At 35.0% G+C, this 17,554-nt stretch overlaps 1 protein-coding gene across 3 annotated transcripts in view; it reads left to right on the top strand.

Moving 5' to 3' along the window:
• Nucleotides 1-17,554, top strand: part of ACSS3 (acyl-CoA synthetase short chain family member 3) — a 157,593-nt gene that overhangs the window by 80,718 nt on the left and 59,321 nt on the right. For all 3 annotated transcript variants that reach the window (XM_077770202.1, XM_077770201.1, XM_077770203.1), the window contains exon 8: nt 8,572-8,723. In XM_077770202.1, the coding sequence (XP_077626328.1) occupies nt 8,572-8,723 (152 nt within the window). The remainder of the gene's footprint in view (nt 1-8,571; nt 8,724-17,554) is intronic.

The following is a 17,554-nucleotide window of genomic DNA, read 5'->3' as shown; positions in this document are numbered from 1 at the left end:
TGTATTTTCAATGCACGTGTCACCTACTTCTGTACTGCATTGGACCTATAATCTCCATGAAGAAATCCTATGATTTATGTTCCACACATGAACCTTCTGAATTCTTATTTCCTTCAAGCTTCATTTTAAAAATCTAATTGTTGCTTCCGTGTATAGTTACTTTCTTTTTGCAAAAAATTTGCATTTTACATGTTAACCTGCTTTCTCTAATTTGATCATCAGGTTTTTTTAAGGACAGAGATTTGCTTCTTCCAAGCACAGGGATACTTTGCTTCTTTTTATGACCAGTAGCCATGATGTCTTTAACTAGTACACTCAAAGGCACACATCAGAGTCTTCCTACCCTCTTATCGAATGGAAAATGATTTTCTTCTTTCTTCTTTTTTATTTTTTTATTTTTATTTTTATTTTTTTAATTTTTTTTAATGTTTTATTTATTTCTAGGAGAGAGAGAGAGACAGCGTGAGCAGGGGAGGGTCAGAGAGAGAGGGAGTCACAGACTGAAACAGGCTCCAGGCTCTGAGCTGGCAGCCAGCACAGAGCCCGACGCGGGGCTCGAACCCACGAACCGTGAGATCATGACCCAAGCAAAAGTCGGACGCTTAACCGACTAAGCCACCCAGGCGCCTCTTCTTTCTTCTTTTTTAATCTAGTATAACAGCAATGTATTTTTATGTATGTATCGAATGAGAAAAATGATGACACAGTTATTACTCTGATTCAGGCTATATAATTTGATTTTCTCAATTGGAAAAGATTTCAAAGCTGATGCCAGCATCTTTTAGATTTCTCACATGACTAGTTTTTCAAAGATACTTATTTCTGAGTTTATTTTTCTCTTTGTGTACCTGTGTTTTATGTTGGAATAAGCAAGTGCAGCTATTGTCATGACTCCATCAACAATATTTACCAGTGCTTGTTGTGAGATCAGTATCTTCTAGGGGTTGAGAGGGAAACAGAGTAAGTATCAGATATATTCCTTGCTCTGGGCACACTGACAATATAGTCAAAAAGTTAAGATTGATGTAAAGGACAGAAAGCAAACAAACCAAGACACTACCTAACTAAGAAATTTCTTACACTGTGTAGAAGATATAAAATGTTTTTGAGAAATTTTGTTGAGCCATTGCCTATGGTAAATATTCTGCATTTAATTTTTGTACCTCTTTGATGCAATTTTCTGATGATACAACTCAATAAGGATCAAAGAAATTAAATAAGTTGCCCTAGGTTACATAGCTTGTAAATGGCAGTTTGGATTCCCACCCAACTCAAAATCTGTCTACTGGTCTCTTTAGGGAAGTTTAGGATTTAAGTAGATAGGAAAAGCTTTGTGGTTGAAACAGTGCCAGTAATAATAATAGCTACTGTTGATTGGATGTTGGCTGATAGGAACTCTACTAAGCAGTTTATGTACATAGTCTTAACTATTTCTATCCACACACACAACCATAGGATAAATATTTTGACTCCCTATATATAGCTATAGAAACCAAGGATCAGAGACATTAAGTAATTTTATCAGTGGCACATGAGTGACAGAATTGGGATTTGAAACAAGCTTATCTGGCTCCAAAAATAGTGCCCTCTGGCCATAACTTAGAGATGAACAATTGGGAAATTATTGAATAATGCCAGTTAGTGACCAGAACCGGGATACCGGTGATTTTAAGGCAAAGGCAAGATATTCGTGTGTCAGGTGGATATTGTAAGACTGAGCTCAATAAGAGGTTGAAGACAGCCAATGTGATGGCGGTTACCAACTGAGCTGCTATAGTAGGAGTCATAGCTATTGTGGAGTAAAGAGTATTTTTAGTTTTTGTAATGTTGATTTTATTTTTATTTTTATTTTTTTAATGTTTTATTTATTGCTGAGAGAGAGAGAGAGAGAGAGAGAGAGAGAGAGCAGGGAAGGGTCAGAGAGAGAGGGAGACAGAATCTGAAGCAGGCTCCAGGCTCTGAGCTAGCTGTCAGCACAGAGCCCGACACGGGGCTTGAACCCACGAACCGTGAGACCATGACCTGAGCTGAAGTCGGATGCTTAGCCGACTGAGCCACCCAGGCGCCCCTGTAATGTTGATTTTAAACCGACTATTCAGGCATATGTATGATATTGGGAAGCCAAGGCTAGAAACTGAGAAAAATTGTCAGAATTAGAGATATAGAAAAGTTAATAATTGAAGTCACTAAGGTGATTAAGATACTCAAAGGGATTAAGATATTCAAAGATTAAGAAAGGGAAGCTATATAAGCTGAGAATGAAAAATTAGGCAGTGGGAGAACCAGAAAAATGGTATCTTGAGGTGGAAGGGGGGGTTTCCAGAAGATTGGGGACCGACCAGCAGTGCCAACTGCTTCAGGGAGAGATCCGGTAGGACAATAGCTGAAGAGAGTTTTTGCATTTAGGGTTCTATTAGTCATTTTTATGACAGCACTTCTGTAGGAAGGTTTGTATGTTTGTTTTGTTTTTAAACATGGGGGCGATGTGAACATGTTTGAAGGTTATCTTAGGTAAATTATTGGATGGTATGGAGTAGCTGGGGTTTGTAGGACCTCAGGTTGAATTGCAGTGTATGTACGGAATAGCCACACTTTACTTCCTGAGCAGAAATCTGTTAATGTAATAAAAGCAAGAAGCCATTTCATTTCTCTGCTTAGAGCAAAGTCTAACTACTCACTATGAGTAAAGAAAACTTTAATTTGTCCCTCTAGTGCAGATAGCAGTGATTGTTCATCAGCATGGAGGAATTCAGAGGCGAAAGCGGTCCTCTTAGAAGCCATGAGCTCCCAGCTATCCTAGTGATAAATGCTCTCAGTGACTGCTGAGAGTGGTAAATATGTCAGAGTCCTTAATTAGCTCAGCACTGGGTCTGCAGAATTACCAATTCCAGTGCTCTGCTTCATTTACTTGGCATTAATACTTTCAGAAGTAAGCATCTTTTTAGTGGGACAGATGGACTCTTATGACCGGGGTGGAAGCAATGGCTATTCATTGGAGGGTAGTCTCATCACAAGGTCCCATATGGTTAACTCTCTCAGAGATCTGAGAGAAGGCAGGGGAAGAACAAACCAAAGGGATGGATTTTTTTTTTTTAATTTCAGCTTTATTGAGGTATAATGAACAAAATTATAGGATATCTAAAGTGTATATCATATCATCTTCAATTTATTTCATCTGTTTTATGGTTTCCAGAGTACAGGTTTTTCACCTGTTTGGTTAATTCCTAGGTATTCTATTCTTTTTGATGTAATTGTAAATGGAATTATTTTCTTAATTTCTCTTTCTGCTACTTTGTTATTAATGTATAGGAATCCCATCTATTTCTAGTTATTACTTATATGTCCTACAACTTTACCGAATTCATTTATTACTTCTAGTAGTTTTCTGGTGGAGTCGGTGTAAGTATGAATAGTATCGTGTCATCTGTAAATAGTTAACAGTATAACTCCTCCTTACCAATATGGATCCCAAGCTTTTCCTCAAAGGGAGACAGAAAATCTTTGAAGGGATTCTTGTGTTGGGGCAGCTCTCATTGGCCTAGAAACCTTTTGGTTATGGACTCCTTTTCAAGATCTGATCATATTGACTAATCTCCCTAGGAAAATGAACATAATACACATTTTTTAAAAAGTCAGAACATTCATAAACTTCCCTGAAGTCTGGTCAGAAGCCCTTCATCTAAAAGATTAAGATATAACCCTTTCAAGCAGTGATACAACAAAACAAAACCCTCACACTGAAACCTAGCTTTCAGAAGTGTCTGGGCAGCACAGAAGCTGCCGGCCCGGGGCTGCTCTTTCCATCTTTGGAAAAAGAGTAAGTGTATTCAGGGCATGAGGCCCTATAACTCATAATATGTATGTATTATCTGGAATCTAGTTTATAAGGCAAGACATAAAGGATGAGGCAATTCTCCCCAACTATTTTCTCAGTATATGACCCTCTATAATCAGATTTCATTTATCAGTATATTTTTTATTAGTACTTGGATTGGCCTATTTATTTATAACAGGTGGGAAAAAAAAACTAACAAAGGCTAATATTGAGTGCTAGGCTCATCCCTGAGGGTAACCAGGCAGGTGGCTGCTGGATAATGTCCTAGCCTCAGGCAATGCCTCACATATAAGGACTATGCATTGGTTCTCAACCCTGGCTGTAGAGTAGAAGTATTTAGGGGAACAGGAAACACAACTATGCTAGACCCAAATTAAGGCCAATTAGATCAGAACATCTGGGAGTGGGGAACAGACACTGGTACCTTTCAAAAGCATCCCAAGCGATTCTAATGTACGTTTAGGGTTGACAATCAGTGGATTAGAGTAAAATTAGATGGTGATATAGATGAGATAAAGGAAAGCAAGGTGGCAGCATATCCCCACAGGCGAGGCCCATGGAATTATGGGAAACCTCTAGCAAATAATCAATTGATATAAATTCTTAGTTATCAGACTGTACTTATAAGTAAGTTTTTACTCCTTTAAAAGGAATCTGCTATATAACACAAAATCCTAGATCTGAAAGTTTAGAGGCATAGTGCAGTTATCCTATATGGCTTTAAAGCAGGAGCAATGTTTTCAAAATTGGAACAAGATAATGTGAGTTATTGAATCAAGGACTTAGGGGAAGAAAAAGTCATTTTTAAAAGGTTGTACACTCATTTGGTTCATATTTCAAAACTCACAAAAGGGTAAAGAGTGCAAATCTCACTGTCCCCTGTCCGCAGCTGTTCAATTTCTCTGACTTGGAAGCAATCTTATGTGTATAATAGTTCATTACTGTATAAGCAATACTCCGTCCTTTATTTTCATACAGATGGTATTGTACAAACGATATGCACACTTTTCTGCATTTTACCTTTCTTTCACTAAATATTATATCCTGGGGAACTACTTATGTTTTAACAAGTCTCAAGTTTAGATGTCGCGTGCCCAAACTCTTGAATTCAGCACATGCTATTGCCAGTTTCATCACGCTTCCAAAATAAACAATCCAACACTGCTGCACCTGTCTGCTGAAATTAAATTCAGACTCTCTTATGAGGGATGTCGCTGTCTTCACCTCAGAACCGCAGTACAAACATGCCTTCGGTGAGATTCTCAGAAGTGGTGTTCAAAAAGGGACCAGGTGTATTTCTAATTCAGCCACCAAAAGAGTCAAAAACTACAGTTGACTCAAACATTCGTATGTCAAAGTCTGAGAAACTGCAAGTAGCCTTGACACCAAGCCTTGGATAAACCAAAATCATAGGATTAGTAAAACAAATATTATTTTGCTCAAAGATCTAGCTCTAGATTTTAAGCTTATCTTTGTTTTGTTAAGCTGCTGTCTTTTACTACTTTCTTGTACTGAAACTTAACCTCAGTAGGGATTATATGAAAAGTTGAGACATTACCTGGTTTTCTGACTCAGGGTTTACCATGTACAGTTTCTTAAAACTAACACAATGAATAACAGGTTGTAGAAATTTGTACATACATACAACTTAATCTTAAGGTATTTTTCTGTCTTGGATTCTATGCTTTGTACTGTCACTAACCACATTGTAAATATTAGCAATTAATGTTTTATAAATCTCTGATGTTAAAAATTCATGATAAAATAGCTGAAAGCTTAGAATCTGCTTTCACCGTTGTAGGGATTGCATTCTGCTTTCGTGTTCTGGGCAGCAATGAGACTTTACCCCTTAGTTTGAGGGAAGGGAATAAAAGCAAATGGTAAATTACATCAATGGATATGAATTTTGAAGAGTTTTAAAGTTATTGCTACCTTTTAGCTGCATTACTGTTTTTGGTGTATGTTGTTTGTTAAAAATCCGCAAAATTTTAGAATCTTCCTACTTTTCAATTATTTGGGCTGTTGCTTCTCGCTGAATATGCCAGTTCTGGAATCAGAGTCCTTTTCTCTTGGTAACTCACAGTGGTTAATATGTTATTGGTTATTTTTTTAAAAAGTACTATAAAGAGATTATATTGCCTGTGTGTGCATACAGGTGTGTGTATTTACAGAAACGTGTGTATGTGCAGAAGGGCAGGGTAGAAGAGTGTTCAGTAAAACCACTAAGCTATTGAGTCACTTCATTCTAAAATAGTAAAACATATCATAGCAATGGATGATCCTGTGGGAATAGAAAATAAATGCAAACCTCTGAAGCTTTCTGAGCTTAACTAATTTACAAAGGAATATAATGAGATTTTATAGTGTTTTATAGTAATGCTATGTTGTCATGATTTTTGTGCTCAATAAATAGAATATTGATGGAAATTTATTTGGTACAGGTCAGAATTGCAACAGGAATTATTGTATTATTTATAAAAATGTGGTACATTTTTTAAGTAATACTTCAAATATTTAAGCTGTCATTATCGCTAGACATAATTAATTGAAGGCATAAAATAGATCAAAGTCATTATGGTATAGTATTTTGTTATGACACTAATATCACTAATATTATGACACTAATATGACACTAATATCACCCTTTTGTGAGTATATTGTCTTTGTCCCATGACACTAGAATTGTAATGGAGTTCAACTCCAATTGGCTACAAAANTAACTTTGAGAAGTATGCTGGTGCAATTTTTATTGGAATTGCATTGAATGTGTAGAAAATATCTTTCTTCAGTAGAAGTCAAACTACTTTAAAATATTATCTCAGTGCTTTCAGCTTATCAAGGAAATATTGGAAAAATGATTTATTCTTATTTAGTGGGCAAGAAAATGGCAACATCAACAGGGAGAGTCAATTGTATATGGTCGGTTAATAAATCATTTTTATGTGGGTGAGACCAGGCTTCCAAAGTCACAGTCTAGTACACCAGGGACTGATCAGTGCCTAGGACAGATCAAAAAAGTAAGAGTCAAATGTTTACCTCACTTGCTTCAAAAGAATAAAAGTTGCTGATTCATTTTAGACTGATATGCTCAAGGCCTCAAAATTTGTGAATCAAGTATGTACAGGAGTTTCCAAATTGTATCTGGCAGCTTTTCATACTATATACATTATACAGTATATACTTATATATTATATACAGTATACACTTTTTACACTGTATCAACATGGTGACCTATATGAGTTGGTAATGGAATAAATTGAAATGAAATGTTTTGGGATAGTTGTGAAAATAAAAATGATTTCTAGTTGCAATAAATACTGTCTTTGGTATTAAAAGAGCAAGAGAAAAAGCAACGGAATATAAAAAAGGGGTTATATTTCTTAAAAAGAAAATATAATTATATTAAAGAATATGAAGGGTAATCATTAAAAAGAAGAAAGTACAAACTAAATAACGCTCTATCAAAGATCCAGTCAGAAGTAGATAGTGACTCTAAATTACTAGACAGCTGTGATTGCCCTCTTATTATCATCCACTCATTTATTATTCTGTGTTCAGGGAGATCTCTTAGTTTGCTACTAGCAACTTCTTTCCTCTTTTTACCTTATCAGTGTTTTCCAAGTGTGTTCTCCAGAATATAACATCTATGAGATGTTCAGATAGGGATGTGGACAGAGAAGTTTAAGAAATATTACATATAGTAACTCTTTTGGGAATTCTTGATTTTCTTTAACACTTTTAAGTCTTCAAGAAATGGTCCAAAGTAAGAAACCTGTTGTCTTCTTTATCCCAACCCCTTCCCAAATGATTTGATTGTGAAATATATATTACAGACATATAATATATATTTTTTTCATATAACATATATTAACATCCCAGCACTTTGCCTTAGAATCAAAGGAAAAAAGTAGCAGTGATGAGAATGGATTGATGAATGAGGGGATATGGCTGGGCCAACATAGATTTTATGTAATACTTAGAATTTTTGCAGAATCATTGATTCATTTATGCTATGCTCATTTTTCACTTTGCAGAAACGGCAATTTAAAAATGCTTTGTGTCCTTTTGATTACATATTCTGTAAAAATTGTTAGATTTTTATTCACAGATTTTTCCACTGAATATGTTAAATGTCATTTTGAAGCTATGGAAAACATACATTGGAGATATCTCACTGAAATTTTTTTAAGTCATAGAAGTTGCTTTTCTTGGAGTGAGGCATTTAACTGAAAAGGTTATTATTCAGAAATTACTGTGATTCCATATTTTTCTCTCTTCTCAAATATTTTGAGCATTGTTATTGTCACTTTTAGAAGTGATTATGAAAAAAATTATCAAAGTTAGAAATTCATAGCAATCATATTTCTCATTTAGTCCTACCACACAAAACTAAGTCTTTCATTTTTTTGGAAAACAGAAGGCTGTTTTATGCTTTTCATTTGAATGTGATATATACTTCCTGTCCTTTATCTTTCAAAACTTAAGAAAGGAAAAAATGCGATTTGAAAAGCTTTTAGGATGATGTAATGGAGCAAATGGTCTCTCTGAAGCCTGGGCATTTGTGTTTTTTTGTTTTTTTTTTTTTAATTTATGATAGAACATGGGGGTATTTTAAAGCTCAGATCTGTCGAGAACCCCATTTTATTAATATTGCTCTGTTAAATGTATAAGCATTGAACTGTCAATGAAGTAGGAGACATTTTACCCGGTGACATTTTAAATGAATCTCATCGCAGGGAAAGCCTGTGGGAACACCAGATGCTGGCGCTTATTTCCGTGTGCTCGCGGAGCATGGAGTAGCTGCCTTGTTTACAGCGCCGACTGCAATTAGAGCCATCCGTCAACAGGACCCTGGGGCAGCCTTGGGGAAGCAGTACTCTCTGACAAGGTGAACTTGGGATGCACGGGGCAAATTACATTAAAAACTGCCATCAGAATGAATAACTGAACGTTATACATTTTTTTGGCTCAGCGTTACCTCTATGGAAAGAGCCAGAAGATTCNTTTTATAAACTAATGCTAATATGGTGTATGAGATCTTAGTGTAAGAGAAATTGCACCAAGTCCCCCCGATGATGCCCTTCTGTCTGTCTTTAGGCACCTAAGTTATTCAGGCTGGTTGGTGTGCACTTATGTTTTTAATAGATACTTAATGATGCAGACTGTGAAAACACTCTCAGTTATTCAAATTACTACTATTAATAAATGCAAACATTTACTGATTACCAGCTATGTGCCAGGTATAAGCAGTTTAAGTTTGTCCCATTCAGTCGCCACAATAAGTAAGAATTGTAATTACCCTCAGTTTACAAATGAGTACTGTCAGGACCAGAAAGTTTAAGAAACCCTTTAGTAAAAAACTAACTCAGATTATCTAACAAGGGCCTGCATTCTTTCTTTTTTTAATGTTTACTTTTGAAAGAGAGAGAGAAGGAGAGCACAAGAGCAGAGGAGGGGCAGAGAGAGAGGGAGACACAGAATCTGAAGCAAGCTCCAGGCTCTGAGCTGTCAGCATGGAACACAACATGGGGCTTGAACTCTTGAACTGCAAGATCATGACCTGAGCCAAAGTTGGACGCCTCACTGACAGAGCTACCCAGGTGCCCCGAGTCAATTCAGATAACACCTTCACTGAACTTTAATAGATTCTCACTTGTGAAGTAAGAAACTGGTAGAAACAGAAGGGATCTCAGAAATCCAACTCTCTGATTTAAAAAAACAGGGAAACCAAAGTCCAAAACAGTTAATTTTGCGTTAGAGACCGAATAAAGACCAGAACTCAAGTCTTTTCACACAACTGTATTTTTAATTTTTTTTTATTTATGTTCAAGACTTTTCATACTTAACTTACTGAATTGACACTTACTAGGTGTTATAACTGCAGACTCGGATATCTGCAGAACTTGCCTCTCTCTTCTCTTACAGGACATTTCAAGTGATGAAATTATATTTTTTAAATGTGTTACATGTCTCATTAAAGATTGTTTTAAAGTAAATTTGGAGGGTGCCTAGGTGGCTCAATTGGTTAAGCTTCCAACTTCAGCTCAGGTCATTATATCGAGATTTGTGAGTTTGAGCCCTGCACCGGGTTGTCTGCGGTCAGCACAGAGCTTATTTTGGATCCTCCATGCCCTTCTCTCTGCCCCTCCCTGCTCACACACACTCTCTCTCTCAAAAATAAATGAACATTTTTAAAAAAAAAAAAGTAAATGTGGAGAGGTGCCTGACTGGATGGCTCCATTGGTTGAGTGTATGTTTGATATCAGCTCAGGTCATGATCTCACAGTTTGTGGCATCAAGCCCCATATAAGGCTCGATGTAGTCTGCTTGGGATTCTCTCTCTCTCTCGTTCTCTTTCTCTCTCTCACATGCATGTGCACATGCTCTCCTGCTCCCCCTGGCCCTGCTTGAGCTAAATAAATAAATAAATAGATAGATAGATAAATAGATAAATAAATAAATATTTTAAAAATAAATAAATAAAATAAAATAAATTTGGAGATCTGCCAGATATTTTCACTCCCAAAGCAAATTTCAAAAGGCGTTCTGAAACAGGGTACTAAGCAGAACTATAAATTCATTTTATCATATAGAGGATTAAAAGTTAGAAAAACAGATTAGATGTCATAGAAGTCATCTAGTATAATTATCTCATTTCACAATTGAGAAAATTTTGACACAAAGAGGTGAAATAATATTCCCAGAATTACAAAGCTACCCTTCAGCAAAGCTGTGACAAGTCAGTGCAGTGTCATATAGTTAAGATTCTCATTCTGGAGTTAGATTCAACTGAGTTTAAGTCGACCATTTACTGGTTGTGTGACCTCAAGAAAGTTACATAGCCTCTCTGTTCTTTTTGTTGTTGATTTCTTTCTTTTTGCCCTCCTTCCCTCTCTTCCTCTCTCCTGCCTCCCTTCTCCACCCCCTCCTCCTCCTCCTTCCGGAATATAAATATAGCAATAGTATAAGAATGTCATAAAATAAAAGGTATATAATCCATGCAAAGCACTTGGATTAGTTCTTAATGTAGACTGTCGTAGCTATTATTATTTTCTGCTTTCTAATTTAGTGCTCTTTTTCATCAAACCTTATTGTTGACTTATTTTCCCACAATCTTCTAGTTCAATCTTAGAAAAAATTCAGTTCTGGTACTTCCATTCAAGGTATCACAGTACCTCATGTTTCGACGCAGCCCTTTTTTTCCCAATTGCATTGTAATGAGAGATAAAACAAAAAAGAAAAAGCAGAACATCAGCGAAGAGCTCAAAAATAAAGTAAACATATCTGTGGATTGGAAATGGAATCGATGTGCAAAGTAGTAAGCATGGCTGAAGCCAGAGGCTTGCTAAGTGTACGAGCCGGCATTGACAACATAGTACAGACTTCGTATTCTGCAGCTTTGATTGTGGAGGCAGCTCCACAGCACCAGGTCGGTGCTTGAATTTGCAATGCGGTGTCACTTTTTATGCATGAAAGGAAATTAATAATGGTTAGAGGTTGTGCTCTGGGACTGGGACTTATAGCCAGGTTTGGTATAGAGGTCTCAGTGAAACAGAGAACAGCCCAGCAACTGGAGACTGAATTAAACTGCCCGCCTGCTGTCCTAGAATCGGATCTATGATATCCTGAGTATCACCGTGTATTAATAATTCTGGACCATCATTGTGACATTGCATCACTGGGGGATAGCTACATTGCCCACAAACCTATTGGACAGAGAAAGTAAACATAGGAGAGGGAGCAAGAGATAAAAATAACAATAAAGAACCTCTCTTTCTTCTACTTAAGATAGGAGTATAGAAGCAGGGATCAACAAACAAGACTAATAAAATTGAATAAAGGATTACATTGCTATGGAAACCTGATTTATAGAGGAAGTGGTTTAACAAATGAGTGGAAAAAGGATAGATCCTTAGATAAATTGGTGCTGAAACAACTGGCTGTATATATAGAAAAAAAATGAGTTCCCTACCATATACTATACACAAAAATACAATTCAGCTGGATTCAAAGCTCTAAAATTGTAAAACAAAGATTTAATACTTTCAGAAGAAAATGGAAAAATATGTATTTTTAGTAGGGAATGACCTTTTAAAGTGTAAACCACAAATCATTAAGGAAAATATTGATGAAATTTACTACATTAAAATGAATAATCACCCACTAAAGGAATAAACAAAGTTAAGTGATGAATGATTCACTCAGAGAAGATATTTGCAACATATATAACCATTAAGCAATTAGTGTACAGAAGATATAAAGACCTCCTACAAATCAATAAGAAAACACACAAACCAATAGACAAATGGGCAAAGGATATGGACAGTCAGCTCATGGAGAGACAGAAGTAGTCCAAAACATTTAAAGATCTTTAATCTCACTAAGAAGCAGAGAAATGGCATTTTATTCCCATCACATAGAACAAAGTGAAAGTCAAATCAGAAAAGTAAATAATTTAAACCTATTATGTAAAGAAGTAAAATTTATCATTTATTTGTTTGTTTATAATTTGAGAGAGAGATACTTGCTTGCAAGGATATAAAGCAGCAGTTTTTACACTACTATGGAGAGTGTAAAGTGGAAATATCTAGTAATAGATGCTCCATGATCAAGCTTTATTAATATGGAGGGATGAGAATGAGAAACTCTCACAAATGTGAACGGCAAACTATGTACTTGAAGGTTCCTAACAGGTTTGTTTCAAAACAAAACAAATATAAGCAAGTACATGTATAGTAAAAACATAATAGAAAATATATAATGTGCTGTGGTGTATTAATTCAATGGAATATTCAAAAGTGGAAATCAACCAGAACTTCCAGTATTAGCATGGATAAATGCTAGTTTATCTCAGAAGCGCAACGCTGAGTTTAAAAAGCAGGTGAAAACTGATTATTTTTCTCTTTCATATTGCAAGAGAAATTTTAAAAATTATGAAAAACTGTATTATCTTGTTTATGGATACACAATAGGCAAAAAGAATTAATGCTGAGTAATGCTGGTTAGTGACACTGGATGGCTAGTGGGTGGTGAAGAGAAATGAGAGTTAAGTAGGGTTTGGGGAGAATTCAATAAAATCAATAATATTTTATTTTCTAAGTGAATTAATATGGCAGAATGATAAAACTGAGAATTATCAGTATGTAGATAATAAGTCCACTGTATTATCATCTACTCTTGTCCTGTTTCTCAAGGAAGATAAAAATCTCATAATGAAAAATTCTTTCCATTTTCTTTATATGCTCATTTGACATTAAATCTGTGAGCCACTTTGGTAAATCAAGGATGTCATACTATAGATATGTATTCACGAGTAGGAGAGGTGGGTGAGGGTATGTGTACACGGCTTGCAGCTCTCTTCATTTGGTGTAACACAGCTGTCAATGCCTAAACAAATCTTTCCTACTTCAGTGACAATCACGATTAAAATTTAAACAAATACGAAAAGCTGCATACAGAAAAGAAATTTCTTCAGAAAGTTATCCATCCTTCCTTTTCAAAAGCTTTCAGAGATATCTTACATCTGACTCACTGCTCCAGATTTGTGGTCTTCTGAATCTCAGAATGACCATGACCATATGTTGGCTGTCTTGAGGTTTGTGGTGGATTGCAGATGAGTGATCCAAATATCCATCTTTCATTATTGAATGTTTTTAATAACTTAGTTGCCATTTATCATCATGGTAGTCAAATCAAAAAAATTAATAATTTAAACCTATTACGTAAAGAAGTAAAATTTATCATTTATTTGTTTGTTTATAATTTGAGAGAGAGAGTGTGTGAGCAGGGAAGAAGGACAGAGAGACAGAAAGAGAGAGAACCTTAAGCATTCTCCATGCACAGTGCAAAGCCCAATACAGGGGTCCATCCAATGACACTGGGATCAAGTTATGACCTGAAATCAAGAGTTGGACACTCAAGTGACTGAGCCACTCAGGCGCCCCAAGAAGTAAACTTTTAATAATTTATACAACATAGAAAATATTACATCTCTTATTTTTGTATTTTAAGGGTTATTCCTTTTTCATATTTCATCCACCATTTGAAGATTCTCTTTTGTGAAATGTTTATCCAAATCTTTGGCACATTTTCAATGTCCCAAAAAGTGGGACATACTTTTTGATTCAGGTTTTTTATTGACTGTATGTATTACAAATAATTTTTACCTTGTGATTTGAATTTCTCTATCCTAGTGGTGACTTTTGATGAAGAGATGTGCTTTTTCATCAGTGTTTTTTCTCTACGGTTAGTACTTTTTAAAATCCTATTTACGACATTTTACCTATTCAGAGGTCAGAAGTTATTCTTATGTTACTTACTTACTTGCTTATTTATTTATTTATTTATAATTTAGAGAGAGAGAGAGAGAGAGAGTGAGCTCAAATGGGGGACGAGTAGAGAGGGAGAGAGAAAATCTTAAGCAGGCTCCAAGCCCAGCGGTGGTGGGGGTGAGGGGGAAGGTTCCATCTCACGAAAGTGAGATCTTGACCTGAGCTGAAATCAAGAGTTAGATGCTTAAATGATAGCCGCACAGGTACCCCTCTTCTATATCATTTTCTAGAAGCTTTATTTTTTTTACTTTTCACATAATCTACTTGGTTTGATTTTTGTGTATGGCATGAAGTAAGGGGTCAAGTTTCATTTTTTTCCCTTATGTGTAGCCATGTTCCATTTATTTAAACAGCCATGTTTTCCCAGGGCTCTGCATACCACTTTTGTCATAGGAGTGTCCATAAATCCTTTTTGTTTCTCCTTTCAAACTGTTTCATTGATTCACCTATTTGCCTATATTTGTGCTATTCTCACATTGTCTTTGTCATTATAGATTAATAACAGGTCTTGATATCTAGTAGTAGTAGTAATAGCAGTATATCAATTTGTTCTTTGCTCTTTAATTTGACCCATTGCATTTCCATACAGATTTTAGTATCAGCCTATCAATTTACACACACACACACACACACACACACACACACAGATAGAACTCCTAGAATTTTGTTTGAGATTATTTTGAATTTATAAATTTATATGTTAAAAACTGGCATGTTAGTATTGAGACTTCCAATTCATAATCATAGTATATCTCTTAATTCATCAAGATCTTTATCTCTTTAATGCTCTTTTGTTTACTGCATGAAGACATCTTTTTTAGACTTATTTTAAGAAATTTTACTTTTTGAATTGCATAATTAACATATAGGATTATATTAGCTTCAGGTGTACAATAGAATGATTCAACAATTCTATACATTTCTCAGTGCTCATCATGATAAGTGTACTCTTGATCTTCTTTATCTATTTCACTATTCTGCCATAAATTATGGATTCAATTTCATTTCATTCAAATTGCTTCTTAAAGTCGTAACTTGATAGATTTCATTATTTTTAGAAACTCTTTTTATCCATTATCTCTTCAAATATTGCTTCTATCTATTTTCCTTTCTTAGGCATTGATACTTTGATGACATATGTTAGAACATTTTACCATATTACCCATATCTCATAGACTCTGTTTTTTTTTTTCTCCTTTATTCTTTTCAGTTGCTGTTTGGTTATTTTCTCTCAACTTACATTGTGGGTTTTCAATCTTCTTTTCAGTTGCATCTAAACTTTCTTTAGATCTAAACTTTTCTAAGTTTGTACTTTTGTATTTTTAGTTCAGGGACATTTATTTGATTCTTTATTATAATTTCCAGTTCTTTGGTAATTAATAGAAATATTTCATGAGAGTTATTGTGAAGTCTGCTTAATACCAAGACTATCTGTGAATCTTCTCTGTGACTTTTTTTCTTGATGACTCTGTTTTCTTTTGCATGTCGGTCACATGGCCTTCTATCTTAATAGACTATTTTATGTTAAAAATTATATAGCTGCTTTGACACTCTGGAGTTGTTAAGGTCCTACAAATAATTCTTATTTTGACAGGCTGTTAACATAAGGGAAGATCACTTTGATCCAGTTAGGGATGTAGCTGATTTGCAGCTGGACTTCCAGTTTATCTCTATTGTTAGAACGTAAATCTTCCAGGCATTCCAACTGAAAACTTGAATGTTTTACAACCCTCCACTCCTTCTTTCCATTGTTGTGTCTTGAGTTCCAAGGTTTTTGTCCCCCACCCCCCAAGAAACTGTGGTGGCAAGAATTGCTGTTCATTTTCTAAGCCTCTCAGACACAGTTCTTGTTCAGTTTCTCAGGTTCTCAACCACTAGTTGCTTGGGCAGATATCCCAAAGGGGGAAGAACGGCAAGTCAATATAAGACATTTCTATACACTTTTTTCCTTGGGCTCTTAATGCTTCTAGGGCTGATTGTTCTTGTCGTTCTCTGATACCTGAAACAGATGTTTCTATTTTACATTCTGTTTAGCTTTTCAAGTTGTGCTTGAGAGAGAGAGACTGATGGACAAAATGCTAGTAGGTCCTTGACAGAGTGACAAATGCATGTGTAATACTAACACTAGTGTCTTTAACACTTGAAACTGAATTCTAGTGAGGAACAGGTGGAGGAATATAGAATGAAGAAAAAATGGAGATAACCTCAGGGACACTGGTGGCAAAAGTAATGATGTTCTTTGGGCTAGAAGTTGATGAGGCAGTGCTGAAATGATCTATTTTTATTTAACTTCTTTTGGCACAAGTGAAGTGTAATTTCCACTTGTTTGGTAGTTTATAGAGCTTGAAAGAAATATTCACTTCAGTTTTCTTCCTGCTCCTAATTTATTACCTGAAAATTCTTCATCAGAATTTATCTTTAGCTTTTTATCCATTTTTATGCAGCTTCCTTTTTATTTTTGGACTAAAATTAATTTGACAGTATTATTGCTTTTCTGTTTCTCTTGGCTTAATTTTCAGCTTTGTTTGAGTCTTGAATTATACTCCATTTTATATAAGATGAGGAAAAGTATACAGGCTCCATTCCCATTAATCCCCCCCCCTTACTGGTTTTTTTTTTCCTACTCTAGTATTGTGTATTATAATTTTGTTTAAGGTTTTGGTAGTATGTGCTTGGACATAAATTCATTTTTCCCTGTGTTGCTATCATCAGAATATTACCCATATATTTATTAGTCTATCAAAATCTAGGGCAGCAGTATCCAATAAAATTGGGCTCTGCAATATGGTAGATACTAGCTGCATGTGACTGTTGAACTCGTGACAAGGGGATAATCATACCATGACATTGAAATTTTATTTTTTTAATTTTAACTAATTTAAAATTTAAATAGCCACATGTAGCTTGAAGCTACCATATTATACAGTGTAGTTTATGGTATAGATATAAGACCCATGTAATTAACTTAGGTAAATTTGGATTCCAGAGAATCCAAATTACTATATAAATGACTAATGTTAATCTTTATAAAATGTATTTTTATGGAAAAATTGTTTATTTTTTTCATTTTGATGTATTTATTTTTCATATTATCAATAAAATAATGGCCAAGTCAGTAATGAGAAATATAACTGTTAAGTGATGTTACTATTTTTTCTTATTACAAGCCATGAAATGTCCTTTAAAAAATAAGACTATTTATGCCCTTAGGCATAAGTTTCTCTTTAAATTATTTTAAAATTTATCTTTATAATTTATAGATTTATGCTCATTTTTTTCTTTCAGTAATCATCTTGGTTATAAAAATATCGTCACATTTAATGGTTTTATTTACTATGAGGAATTGGACATCAATAACATATATATATTAAATAAGTTTTTTAAGTTT

The sequence above is a fragment of the Crocuta crocuta genome, unplaced genomic scaffold, assembly GCF_008692635.1.
Source record: "Crocuta crocuta isolate KB4526 unplaced genomic scaffold, BGI_CrCroc_1.0 scaffold317, whole genome shotgun sequence".
Lineage (NCBI taxonomy): Eukaryota > Metazoa > Chordata > Mammalia > Carnivora > Hyaenidae > Crocuta > Crocuta crocuta.
Note: the sequence above shows the minus strand (reverse complement) of the source record. Positions and strands in the feature narration are given on the sequence as shown.